General features: G+C 44.2%; 1 protein-coding gene across 1 annotated transcript; it reads left to right on the top strand.

Moving 5' to 3' along the window:
• The first annotated feature begins 1,307 nt into the window (after window positions 1-1,307).
• On the top strand, window positions 1,308-12,984 carry LOC127582405 (arrestin domain-containing protein 2-like). Its single transcript, XM_052037605.1, is given in 9 exon segments — window positions 1,308-1,801; window positions 5,824-5,893; window positions 6,405-6,492; window positions 6,494-6,553; window positions 7,110-7,212; window positions 8,310-8,563; window positions 8,707-8,869; window positions 9,801-9,964; window positions 10,915-12,984. Coding segments are annotated over 9 exon segments (1,230 nt in total). The 5' UTR covers window positions 1,308-1,527; the 3' UTR covers window positions 10,969-12,984.
• The last annotated feature ends 306 nt before the right edge of the window (window positions 12,985-13,290 follow it).

Raw genomic sequence — 13,290 nt, 5'->3', positions numbered from 1 at the left:
AAATATACACTACTCAACCTGTAACCTAATGGTCCAGCACCTCCCTCACTCTACCATCACTATAAAGCCAGGGAAACATTGTGGTTCAATGAAAAAAAAGCAGAAGGACATGCTAGGAGCAGTCCAGGCATAGCTAAAAATGAGGTGGCAACCTGGTGCAGTCCCTACAAAGGTAGCAAGCACAGGGAACACCGCCAGATGTAAATTCCCCTTCAAACCACACGCCATCCAGATTTGGAAATGTATTGCCGGTTCTTCAATGCTGAGTCTGATTCCCGGAACTCCCTCTTCAACAGCACTGAAACAGTTCACCAGTGCCGCCTTAAAGGCAATTTGGAATGGGCAATAAATGCTGGTTTTTGCCAGCAATGCCTGGATCAAAAAATGAATATTTTTTAAAAATTATATTTTATAAATGTCTTGCCAAGCCAGTGGATAGACAAAATGAGTCTAAATTTTACCTCCTGACCCAGAAGAAAATTTCCATAATTCCCTTGAGCATATCATTCAAGAAAACTTCTTTGTTTGTAAAGGATTTTTTTTGTTTGCAATCTCTTTTTTAAAAAAAAGAAATTGGTAGCTGAAATAAAGTAAGATGTTATAAAATGTTATATTGCTCGTATACAAAATGTGAGGGCAAGTTCAGTCGAAGAATTCCTCTTCTAGTTTTACAAAAGAGTGACAATAACTCTTGAAAAAGCTTTAGATCGGGGGGAGGGGGGTGGGAAGGTTGCACTGAAAAAGTTGTTTTACTTGATGTGACTCGTTGAAAATATTTTTTTAATTGAGAAGGATTACAAGCAAACTATTTCTGTAGAACGCTCTACTTCGTTTGAATTATACTGGGAATAAAATGGATGCTGAATTATTTCGTAAAACTTTTAAAAATGCCATTATGTTTGAAATCAGTAACCTGGTGGGGCGGTGTGTAGAACATCTGTTATTTAAAAAAATGTGTAACTCAATAAGTAAAGGCAATTGCAAAAGGTTTAAAGTAAGTAGTCACAAGTTTGGCAACTTTTCCACAAGTTTACGGACTTTCCCTCGAAGTTGTTTGTTTCTCGGGCTCAATGTTTTCCCTGCTTTTTTTTATCCTCACTGGAATCTCTCGTGATGTTTTCCTTCCAATGGGCGGAGAGGTTGTGTCTTTAACGTCTAACTAATCCCAGGCTCTGGTTTAACCCCTTCGCTTTTCTGCTTTAAGAAAAACAAGCGAGGTGGGGTACTGTGGAGCATGCGTAGAGTCACTTGTTTTTCTCGCCTTGCGATCTGTCAATCAAGTCCGCGGCGAGCTCCCGCCCCATCCACTGTTGCTAATTGGGCAGATGGGTGGACGTCTCGCTGTGTTACTGGCCAAACATGCCCGTCAATCTGTCAGCGGCCCGCCTCCCGGGGAGCGGAGCCTATATTTAAAGTGACACAATCCAGAAGTAAGATAGTTGCTTTCTTGTCGCGCCGGTTGTTTGGCAAGTGCAGTAGCGAGACTTTATTTGCGGTTCGAGATCCAATCAAGCCGAAAGAGCAGAAATGATTCTGGAGAAGCTGAAGACGTTTTCACTGATATTTGACAGCCCCGATCCCAGCTCAGTGCCTGTGTACAGCACTGGCGACGAGGTGTCAGGCAAAGTAGTCCTGGAAGTGACTCGGGCAATGAAAATCCAGTCCCTCAAGTTGCACACCGAGGGCTTTGCGAAAGTACACTGGACCGAGTCGCGGAGCGCCGGCTCCAGCACGGCTTACACCCAGAACTACAGCGATGAGGTGGAGTACTATAACAAGAGGGTGAACCTCGTTCAAGCAGGTCAGCCGCCTATCACCACATGCTCCTAACTGGGCGACAGCTTGTCCTGAGAAGTGGGGGGAGCTGGGGTTGTTTTGCAGAAACTCTGTGGTTGTATGAGAAATAACAAACACCTGCAAGGGGTCTGCATGTGAACGATGGGTCTACTGGCCTCTTGTGCTGTTTCGTGAAGAAGAGCAGAGGGGAGGGGGTGGGCGGAAAAGGTGAGCAGAACTGTCAGCTGCAAACCTGGGCAGCAAAAGCAGTTCTTTTGCCCTGGTTTAATCGGCGCGTTGCTGCTTCATTGCCAGTGTGTTTGGTACAGGATGCACCGACAACAGGCTGCTTTTGTAGATTGGCTGTACGTTACTGATGCTCTTTAAAGGAATCTAGTGACCTTGTTCTGAGATCAAGGTTTCATTTCAGTTTTTGTTTGGAAGGCGGTGTATGTGGTGTGTCGGCTGACTTGTATTGTCCTTTCACTGCTTTCTGTATTCTCAGAAACACGGGTAAACTCTGGATTAAAGTAGATGAAATGAGACAGCGTTTGCTGGTCTTTGTCTGGGAGACGGATTGTGCCTGTTCCCTCAATCATCTTTTTGTCCCTTCTCGGATTTAAATGTCCATTTAAAGAATCGTTCCTGCTGCTGTTTCAGCCGAAACCTTTCAGTACTATTTCTCCTTCTGCAGACTGATTACATCCATCAGTTACGTTTCTACGGTCATCCCATCCAAGTATCTGTCCAGCACAGGCTAGTTTCCCCTTTTAATTGGTTCAACACCTGTCCACGACTGACTAGGTGGCGGCTGGGCGATGGGGACGGCAGTTTGGAAGCTTTTAAAAGATGCAAACTTCTGATTGAATTACATCGATAGGGGGTAGGTTAACTGGAAGTGCGGATAAATTTTTGAAAGGAAGGAATTTGCAATATGATGGGTAGCAGGTGGGGGAGTGGGACTAACTACCTTCCAAAGAGCTGGTGTGGACTTGATGGTCTTCCATTTTTATACCATTCAGTGAAGAAAGGATCTTATTTTTCCAGTGGTGACTCTGGACTACAAATTGGAGGTCTGTCCATCTGCCCACTCCATCAGTCTTTCCCAAGGTGTCAAACAGATGGAACGAAACGGCAGTTACAGGAATGTGTCAATTTTGCCTGGTGCCTTTGGTTGGGAGAAGGAGCTTAGAAGACGCAAAATGAGGCGGGGGTTGGGGGGGGGGGGGGGGGGGGAGGCGGGTGGAGACGCTCACTTGCACCGAACATGTAGGATGAGGTTAGGCGTTTTTTTTTTGCTCTGAGCCAGTAAGGACTTAGTCTTTGATTGTAACATTAATATAAGGTTTCATGCCTTGCTATTGTCTTGTGAAATCTCCACATTCACACCATACACAATGAAGTCATTGTACAGGATTCCTAAAGACTGCATTGCCTAGCTTGTTTTTATGAATTAAAGGAATTGTTGCACTTGGTAAGAGATTTCTTCCCTGGAAGTCCCAGCCACTGGATGCTGGTTTAATCCAGTCCAGTACGTTGTGAGTGACCTTTTAGGTGTGAAGATTGGTGAGAGGGATCAGTTTCTTGGTACAAGTAAGGGCATGCCTCTTCCTACCAGGGATGTTATTTTGCTTTGTCAAGTAGTCATTGTGTACACATACTCTCGGAGGAGGACAGTGAAGTCACATATTCAAAGGAGAGAACTTGAAGGCTTGAGGTTTTCTTAATCAAAGTAAAATGCTGTCAGTTCTGAAAATTAAAATGGAAAAGCACTGATACTGTTGTGCTATATTGGTGCAGAGACAGAAGGAGTCCATGGTTGTAAGTGTACAAAAGCAGAATCCTCACCAAAGTCTATTGTCTGGGTGGGAAAAGAAATTCTTTCACATTTAGTTCATTCTTTACATGCTGTTTACTACTTTGATTACACAACGGAGCTCTCTGCCCATATGCTGCAGTACACTGGCAACTCGTGCCTGTGCACTCTTCCATTTCTGTCCATCTACCTGACTGTTCTTACTACCCAAACAGCTTTGAACCAACATTGTAAAATGTAACCATACACCACTGGGATCTGGAAAGGTTCATTGCCTAAGGTCCTTGCCACTGAAGATACCACTTCTCATCAATTGATTTGCAGGAACTCATTATAGCCTCCCATTGTATTAGAATATTCCCCCCTTTTTGAAGTTCTACATTGCAAAGGGTTAGAAATTCAGATTCCTCTTTCAAAAACGTCAATTAATTCTTGGTTGTTAATTTTATATCCAAGAGTTTTGTGATAACAAGTATGAAATGATGTGAGAAAAGCATAAAATCAGCCTTGAGCTCACTGATTGAGGGGCTGACTGGCCTACTTCTACTCCCACATTTACCTAGTTGGTACAAAGGTGGTTATGAGCCTTCACAGCTGAGCTAATACAAGACATGGGAACAAGCATTTATCCTTTGTATAAAATAATACCTCTTAACACCACCCTGTGACAGACTGCAATTAATTCTAAGATTATGCCCCTTCCTCTGGACTGCAACCACCAAAGGAAATTCTTACTCACTGCAACACAATGATCAATGCCATTGCTGTTTTGAATATGGCACCTGATATTCTCTCCAGCAGTGCTGTACCTCCCCCTCTGTATTTTATCAGTCCTTCCATATTCACTTTTCCTCAGGGCACTTCTCCACCAATCTGTATGTCCCAAGTTCTCTGCTCTCCCTCCCTGAGATCGAAACCATGACTTATTCCACTCGCTGTTAATCCAATGCCATTGAGTTCCTTGCCTTCCATATCTGTCATGTCCTACTTGAGGCTGAGACAGTCTAGAACTTGGGAGGATCTAATCAATACCATCCATCTCCTGTTACCTTCCCTAACACCTGTGGCAGCTCTTTACAGCTCTCTCAATCCCAAAAGCTGTGATACATCTCATTGATGCTCTTGAGACTGAGGCTGACTCCTCACTTGGTCACCCCACTGCCACTTAGGCAGAGGTCAGTTGGCAGAACTCTGACTTGTTTGGTCCATTGCATTTTAGTGCTCTTTGGCATCACACCAACGACCTTCACTCCCTGCGGAATGTAGGTAGTTAGCCTTCTGGAACGTTCCGACGAAGCTGGCCCAGTGCGGCAGTCCTAAGGTCACCAAATTGCCAACTAAAAACAATTGTCCTACTGCTGGTGGGGTTTGATATTCAATAACTTGTCTTGTGTTGACTTGGCTTCCTGCTGTTTAATTTTGAAATACAGAAGCAACTCTAGAATGCAGCACAGCGACATTCCTTGCAGGGTCCTTGTATCTAATTTTGGGTTAGTTGGGGGAAGCTAGTGGATTGTAAGATGAAGTGACGTGTGATTTATGATCGGTCTGTGGATGCAGCAGTGACACCTCCTGCAGTGAAGTTCCAATTTCCTTTCTTCCCCCATCTGCAGTTGTGATAAGTGATGGAGAAGCCATTCACTGGCAAGAAATAATCCACTTATGCTGTTTTCTTACTAGACATCTCAAAGCATTTGTACTTTTTTTTTGGAAGTGCAGTGATGTAGGGCAGGCATTTAACACAAAGTAAGTTCCTGCAAGCAGTAATGAGAAAATGACCAGATAATCCAGGGAGACTCTCTTGTTCTTTGAAATAATGCCAGAGGGTCTTTTATGTTCTCCTGAAATGCAGAGAAGCAGGGTGGGGGCTCATCAGAAAGGAATCCTCTCCAACGGTGCAGCACTCTCTGTGCTGGACATGTCAGCCTGCATTATGTCCGAGATGATTACTGAGGTTTGAACCCGTGACTACACAAGGGAGAGAGTGTTGATGTGACTATTTCTTTATGATTGGGTTTGTGAAAACAGAACGTCGGCTTGAGTTGTATTGACTTGGTGCATGTGATGATAACGTGTGATGTGCAATTTTTTTTATTGTGATAATTTTCTTCAGCTTCTCCACTTGCTATGAGATGGTCTTTGATATCTGGGTTCCCTGGATCTTTAACACATTAGAACAATGATAAAGAATTAAGTGAGTTGTTTCTAAATACTTGTTTCTTACTTTGCAGATAATGGAAATATCACTGTTCTGCAGGCTGGTCGTCATGAGTTCCCATTTAGCTTCCAGCTTCCTGAAGAGTGAGTATCCTAACTATTTCCTATATATGTTCTGGTAGATTCCTAGCTTCCTTTTCTCTTGTATCTCACTGTTGGCTTCTACCAAATGCAACTGGTTAATATGGGGGTCAAGCTGCAAACTCCAGAACTGCATGAGATGGGGGTGGGGGGGGGGGTGAGGGTGAGTAGAAAAGAAGCAGAGATGGAGCTTGAGATGAATCTCAGAATATTGGTGATTGATATTAAATTTTGATTTTAAGCCTTGTTGGAGGAATGGGCAGTTAAGGAAAGTGCACAGTAACCAAGTCTTGAGAGGGGCATGGGGAGTAGACGGCAAAGCATTGATTGTTGGTTGTTATATGGTGTAAATGAAGGTCATGTAGGGTGGCAGCCATTGGGACAGGAGCTGCTTCCCCAGTTAGTTTCCATCATAGGAACCAAAGCTGCTCCAGAAAATGTTCCTCTGAATAATCCTGCAAGTTGTGAGGTTTTTAATTTTTTAAATGTGTGGACTTTTTTTCCCTCAATACAGGAACTTGGTCACATCCTTTGAGGGAAAACACGGCAGCGTGCGATACTGGGTCAAAGCCAAACTTCACCGTCCTTGGGCCACTGTTAAGAAAAATCAAAAAAGAGTTCACGGTGATTGAACCCATTGATATCAACACACCTTCATTATTGGTAAGAAACTCTGAAACCACTGTCAGCTTGTTCATAATACAAGGACACTCAAGGGGGCGGGTGCACAGGATGGAGATGATTCTTCAGTTGAATGCCTTCCTGGTCAAGCCCTGCCTGGAGTAATAATGTTCAATTCTATGCTTCCTCCTTGATGGTAGGAGTACAGCATAGGCCTTGTTAGAGCGACACCAGTAATTTAAAGGGTTGGTTTATGAAGACAATTTATGTAATAGATTTGCTTTCCTATTATGTTTAGATTAAACTTTAATCTAACTGAGGTGTTTTGGATCATTAAAAGGAGTGGACAGGGAGAACCTGTATAACTGGCTCTAATAAAATTAGAGGGAGAACATCCTCACATGTTCTCTTCCTCCAAACCTTGCTTTCAGATTAAATGAATGATCCTGCGCATAGGGTAGCGTATACGTTGGCTGAAGAAGGAGATTAAATGGAGGTGGTGTAGAGTCTCTAGGCTGTTGTCTTTAATGTGATTGATGAGGAGAATGGGCTCCTAACCTTCTCTGCTACTTACATTTCTCACCTTTTGTTTTGCTAGGCTCCGCAAGCAGGTACAAAGGAGAAGTCTGCTCGTGTCTGGTACTGTAACCTTGGCCATCTAGCTCTGACAGCAAAAATTGACCGGAAAGGCTACACACCAGGTAATGGAGTTTTCCTTTTTTTTAAACTAATGTTTTCATTTTGTTTGGTATTGATCATGACACATCATTGTGCACTTAACACACAATGAAATAATTCTGCAATGTGGTCACTGTTAATAACAAAAGAAATAAGAGTATGAGAAGGCCACTTGTGCCTACTCCACTGTACATTACTATGGCTAATTCTTTGCCAGAACCTTTCTACAAATTTCTATATCTTTCAATTTTCAAAAATCTCATGAATATACACAGTGACTGCCAGTGATTTGGTGAGAGAATCCCAAAAATTTGCTACCGTCAGTGAAGAGATTTCTCCTCATCTCAGTCCTAACTGACTGACTCCTTGTCCTGGGAGAGTGCCCCTTGATTCTGGACTCTCCAGCCTGGGAAACCACCTCCTAACATCTACCCAGTCACTCCCTCTGAGAGCTGACATTGTATTATCTGCAGCCTTTCCTGTGTTACAACCAATTGCATCCAGAGTAGGTTCACTAGATTTGGGACAGGTTGCATCAATTCAGCTTGTGTTTTGTCATGGTTGTTGGAATGATCTGATCGTAATGTTTAAAATGCTGAAGGGATTCGAAAGAACAGGCACAGGGAAACTTCTTTTTATCTTGAGAAACTCCCCAACAAGAAGCTCTGATCATGACATCAGAGCCAGGTTGTGCATGGTGGACGCTAGGTTACATGGTGCTTTTGGGGCCAGGGTTGCTGGATTTCCATCAGGTGAGAACCAACCAAGACATCCAAAGGCAACACACGTACTGAGGTTCCAATAAGCCATTAGATTGAGTGGGGAAGCAGGATAAAGGGGCTGAATGGTCTCTTGTTAGTTTGAAGCTGTTTTTAAAAGAGAAAAGCAAGGATAGCAGTGTGAAGTGACCCTGTGTGAGGGGGTCCCCTTCTTGAAATTATATTTTTTAAATTCTTCGCTTTTTTTCCGCCTTGGGTAATGGGGAGTAATACTGGGCATGGGGACAAATTGCATCCAATCTCTCGGGTACCGCACCCCACTGCTGTCTCAGTCAGCATTGCCCCTCTCCCAGTGCTAGCTTGCAACCCAGTAGCATTAATCCTTCGGTCTGTTTCCCCAGGTGAGGTGATCCCCATTTTTGCTGAAGTGGACAACTGCTGCTCCCGTACAGTGACTCCTAAAGCGGCCATCATCCAGATGCAGACCTTCATTGCTAGAGGCACAACCAAGCAGAAGAAGTCGGTGGTGGCCACCCTGCACGGTGAAGGGGTGGCCCCACGCAAGAGGGGGACGTGGCACGGTCGCCCCCTGAAGATCCCACCCGTCTCTCCCTCTCTCCAATGCCGTGTGATTCGTGTGGACTATGCACTGAGAGTAAGTCCCGGGAATAGTCCACTGATGTGGGGGAGGGGGAAATGTTGGGAAAAGAGCAGGGAATGAGGCCTGGTTTGTTGGACTGCACTATTTTCTTGAGGCTTTTCTATAATGGAGAATTTTTGCCTTTTAAACCGTATTAGGTTTACGTTGAAATCCCGGGAACGTCCAAACTATCCCTGGAACTGCCCCTGGTAATCGGCACCATCCCACTGCACCCGTTTGGAAGCCGCTCGTCCAGTGTTGGGAGCCAGTACAGTATGGATATAGACTGGCTGCGCCTTACCCTCCCAGAGAGACCGGAGCGTAAGTATCTCGCCTTTCCTTCTGCATCAGGGCTTGAGTAGTGGTAACAGTGAAATGCCGTGTTGGGAAGACCCTGTGTGGTTTGTAGGCTTGCTCTGTGTTCTTGCCCCCAATCTCTCCGGCACATGTCAGTGTGTCAATGCCCATTCATCCTTGTGCAACGGTTCAATCTTTGATGCTTAGCCTTGACCATGGAGTGAAAGCCATTACAGCAGCAACATTGAGGGAGTAGGGATGAGGTTGGGGAATTGGTGGGGGTGAACCCCTATGTGGTTAAAGGATCCAGAAACCGACAGCTCCTATAGGAGGAGGGGAGAAATTTATGCAGCTTTCCGGCTGGAATGTTGACCTTTATCTTCAAGGGTCTGTGGTGCAAAAATAGAGACACAGACACTGTAACAACCTTTATTTACATAGCACCTTTTTAATGTAACAAATTTTCCAACGTTCTTCACAGGAGTGTTAGCAAACCATTAGGTCACACCAGGAGATGATCAGGCGGGAGTCCAAAGACTTGGTCAAAGAATTGCATTGCCACCTTTGTCACTTCTGACCCTGCCCAAGGGTGGGGTGGAGGGTGCAGGGCTGGGGTCCATAGGGAAGTACGAAGTTGAGATTGGCAGTTATTAGTTCGATAAAGGTGTTGGGGTTCCATAACCAATGTGGTGTTAACATGCAGATTAGTCATGATCTAATTGAATGGCAGAACAGGGTGTAGGGGCTGAATGGCCTCTTCCTGTTGGTACACAAAAGAGTGAGTGGTCTTTAATACAGCAACAGTTCTTATTCATTGCCTTCAAGGCTTCATTATTCACCTGTCCCAACTTCCTGCCTCCCCTTAGTATCAGACCACGGGAGAGTTTTATTCCTTTTGTTAATTTCCAGTCCTTCCTCTTCGTATTTACCTTAATGTGGTTGCTTTCTATTTCAGCACCTCCCGATTACCTGGAGGTGGTCTCTGAGGAAGAGGCTGGCCAGACTGACCAACGACTGTCCGTTCCTGAGAATGAGGAAGAGCGAGGGGGAATGCTGGAGCATCCCTTCTTTGTCTATGTGCAGGAGTTCCGAAATCGCCCCCCGCCCATTTACTCTGAGGTAAGCTGTCTGTTTGGCTTCTCTACTCCATGTTGGTGTTTCTGTTCCACACAAGCCACCACCCCACCCTCTCCATCCCCTTATTCCCATCTTATTCTCATCCCTCTTGCTAGTAGATTTAATGAACTTCCTTTAGATACATTGGTTACTTTCTCAGAGAATGGGGAGGATTGAAACTTGCTGCTGTGGGAGCAAATTTTGGTATTCTCCCCACTCTCTGGGAAAAGATGTTTCTTCTGAATTCCCATCTGGGTTTATTGGTGACTGACAGCCTCACTAGGGAGAACATCTGCACCCTACCAAACCCCTTTCCAACCTTGGGGCTCTAACTGGTCACCCCGCGGCCTTCTCTGCTCGTGACGAATCCCAGGCTGTTCAGGTTTTCCAACATCACTATAGTGCAACTGATCTTGATTGTGTATCGGCTAATTTGCCGGTTGGCAAGTTCAGCATGTTCCCTCGGCTGACGACTTATGTATTGGTCTCAACCATCGCCTAATGATATGGAAGCAAATTTGAAAAACAACATGAGAAACGTCCTTTGGGCACAGTTAAGAAACCTCTCTTCCTGTCGTGGGTGGAATCCAGACAGTGAAACAAACTCAAAAATCTTTCCCTCAACTCTGTGTCTGTACTATCCATGGATAATCCCTCCATTACCCTTGATAATTAAGTCAACTATTTTTAATATAAAATGGAAATCCAGAACTGTACTCTGTTCCCAGTGTGATTTAATCAAAGTTCGAGCAAGTTCATCTCGGCCTCCCAGGGAAAGTAACCTCCGTATGCACAGTTTGTTTTTTGTTTAGTGAATTTACAAACCTGCACTGCTACTTGTCATCACTGCACACTACCCCACCCAGGTCACTTGCTCCTGCTGTGCAATAACAATACCTGGTAAGCCTGTCACACACTTGCTTATCTCGTTGTGCCTTCTCCCCCCCATCTAGATTGACCCTCATCCCCAGAGATCGGAGATGCGTCGCCGATGTATGACCTGCTGAAGATTTCTCTGCATAACTTTGGAGGAAAAAAAATAGCAGAAGAGAGATTTAAAATCCACCTTCAGAGCCTTGGCTAATGCCAGCACCTTGAGAGGAAATTTGGGACATTGCTGTCTGAAGAAGAATGGGACAGGCTTTGAAAGGGAGGAGAGCACGACCTCTGACCACTGGAGATGCTACAAGTCTGGTTCTCGCCCACTTTTGCCTCTTACTGTGCTATTTGTCATCATCTTTTGGCATCCCACTCTGCTGAGCTTGGCGATTGTCGAACAGTTCCATGCCATTGTGGATCTGATGAGTGGGTATGACAGTGGGCAGGGGATGGGTAGAGGTCTTGGTCAAGGTTGGTTATGCATAGACCTTAAACCAGCAAGACCACCTTCCCTATCCTGGCAACTGTAGGGTTGCATGTCTCACTAGAGCTTGCACTTGACTAGTTTGCACATGTGAGGTGCAGGGCCACTGGTGAGTGTGGGGAGGAGATGTCTCTGTGTCAGCTTCTGCACAGACTCTGATAGCTGGGGAGCTATCCTAGGGAGCTGATGTTTGGAAGTTTGCAGAAGGGTAGGAAAAAGCTCAGACCATCCAAAGAAGATGCAGTGGCATTGATGGTCTAATCCTGTCAGACTTAATCCCCTGCTCTGTGAGCACCATGTGCCTCTCTTAAAACTGTAACTGGCCAATTTGCACTGTGGTTGCAATGCATGGACTGTTCCCATAGATTGGAGAAGGGTGCCCAGTCCCAGATGGAACAGTAGTGGCATGAGGAGCTAGCCTTCAGTGGCAGGGAAGACTTTTAAAGTCAGGGATTTAAAACAAAAACGCCTCTCAACGGTTCCTCCATCTAATCCCCTTTGACCCAACCATCCATTCCAAATTCCAAGGCAGCCAAAACTGTCTCTTGCAGAATATTGGAATACTTGACCTGAGGATGTGTGCTTTATAAGCTGATTTCTTATGAAGCCTTGACCTGTAACATTTTGTTTAGGTTGTACCTTTGTTTAGAAATGAAAGAAGTACAGAATGGGCATGGGGGAGGGAGAGGAATGAATAGGAGGGGAGAGACTAAGTTAGTGAGATGGGTTTTGAAAGATGTAATTGGTCAGTGAAATGGGTTTTAAGAGAGAGAGAGAGAGAGGTAGAGGGCCAGAGAGTTTTGGAAAGGAATTCTTTAAAAAGAAAATAAGATGAGGAGTTGCAAGTTAAATTTATTGCAGTTGAGTTGTTAATAAACATGAGTATGGTAGCATCATAGTGGGATCTGCAAAGCCAACTTAGTTTCTCTGTAACTGTTAACTGTTAAAAGTAGAATAGATTACAAAAGGAAAAGGAGAAAGACAGATAAGAGCTGACCATCTCCATACAGTGGAGTTGAGCCTGTAACAAGATTCTGGGTCCCACCAGTCCTCTTGCCTTAGAACGGAGGAGCTTTGTGCATTTACTTCAGACTTTCAACTGAAGAATATTGATTTTTGATCTACACCTTGTCTGTCATTTTCTTAAAATAAAGAAATGTGATTCTTAGCAAATGTATTTGCAGTTCATGCTGGTGACTTGTGGTGTATGATGTTAAAGATTACCAACCATACAGGATTAAAAAAAAATTAATCTCCAGCAAACTGCTAAGAGCAAATACTCAGTAAGTCACGGGTGCATTTTATATTTAAAAAACTTTTATATTTTTCTCTGAACATTGATTGTGAAAATAGTGAGATGGGTTGAAGAGCCTAAAACTGAGCATCATCCATTTAGGATTTTCCAATTGGTTGAGGTGAGAATAGAGAGGAACAGGAAGTTGTGTGATAATCTGCAAAGACAATGCCAATTAGATTGGCAATTACTTGGTTTGAAGGAGATGGTTCCAGTTATTGTATGGAAGATTCAGAATAAATCTTGCATTTTGTATAACAAATCTAAGATACTTTTCAAACCGTTAAATTCTTTGTTTAAAAAAATATATATTTTTGTATCTTTTCCTTTACAATAAAATACTCCAAAATATCCTTGTGGTAACTTTTTTTTCTCTCAATTATTTGATGTATTGCCTGATGAGAACAGTTTCTAAAGACTACACTCACTGGCTCGGTAGGGACAGTGTGGTCCTGAGCCCTAGCAGAATGGTCTTCACACTGGGAAGAATCTCAGTTTGGCCGTGGGCTGATGTGATTGGGTTGGGCTCGGTGTCCTTGGGCTGGGGATATAGATTGAAACGCGCAAGATTCCTAGTGCCGATCGCATGCTGCTTTAACTTCTGCTGGGAAGTCCAAGAACAGGAGTTGGTTCAATTAGTAGACCAGCAGACAAATATTCCACTGGCTCTCA

The sequence above is a fragment of the Pristis pectinata genome, chromosome 24 (genome assembly GCF_009764475.1).
Source record: "Pristis pectinata isolate sPriPec2 chromosome 24, sPriPec2.1.pri, whole genome shotgun sequence".
Lineage (NCBI taxonomy): Eukaryota > Metazoa > Chordata > Chondrichthyes > Rhinopristiformes > Pristidae > Pristis > Pristis pectinata.
Note: the sequence above shows the minus strand (reverse complement) of the source record. Positions and strands in the feature narration are given on the sequence as shown.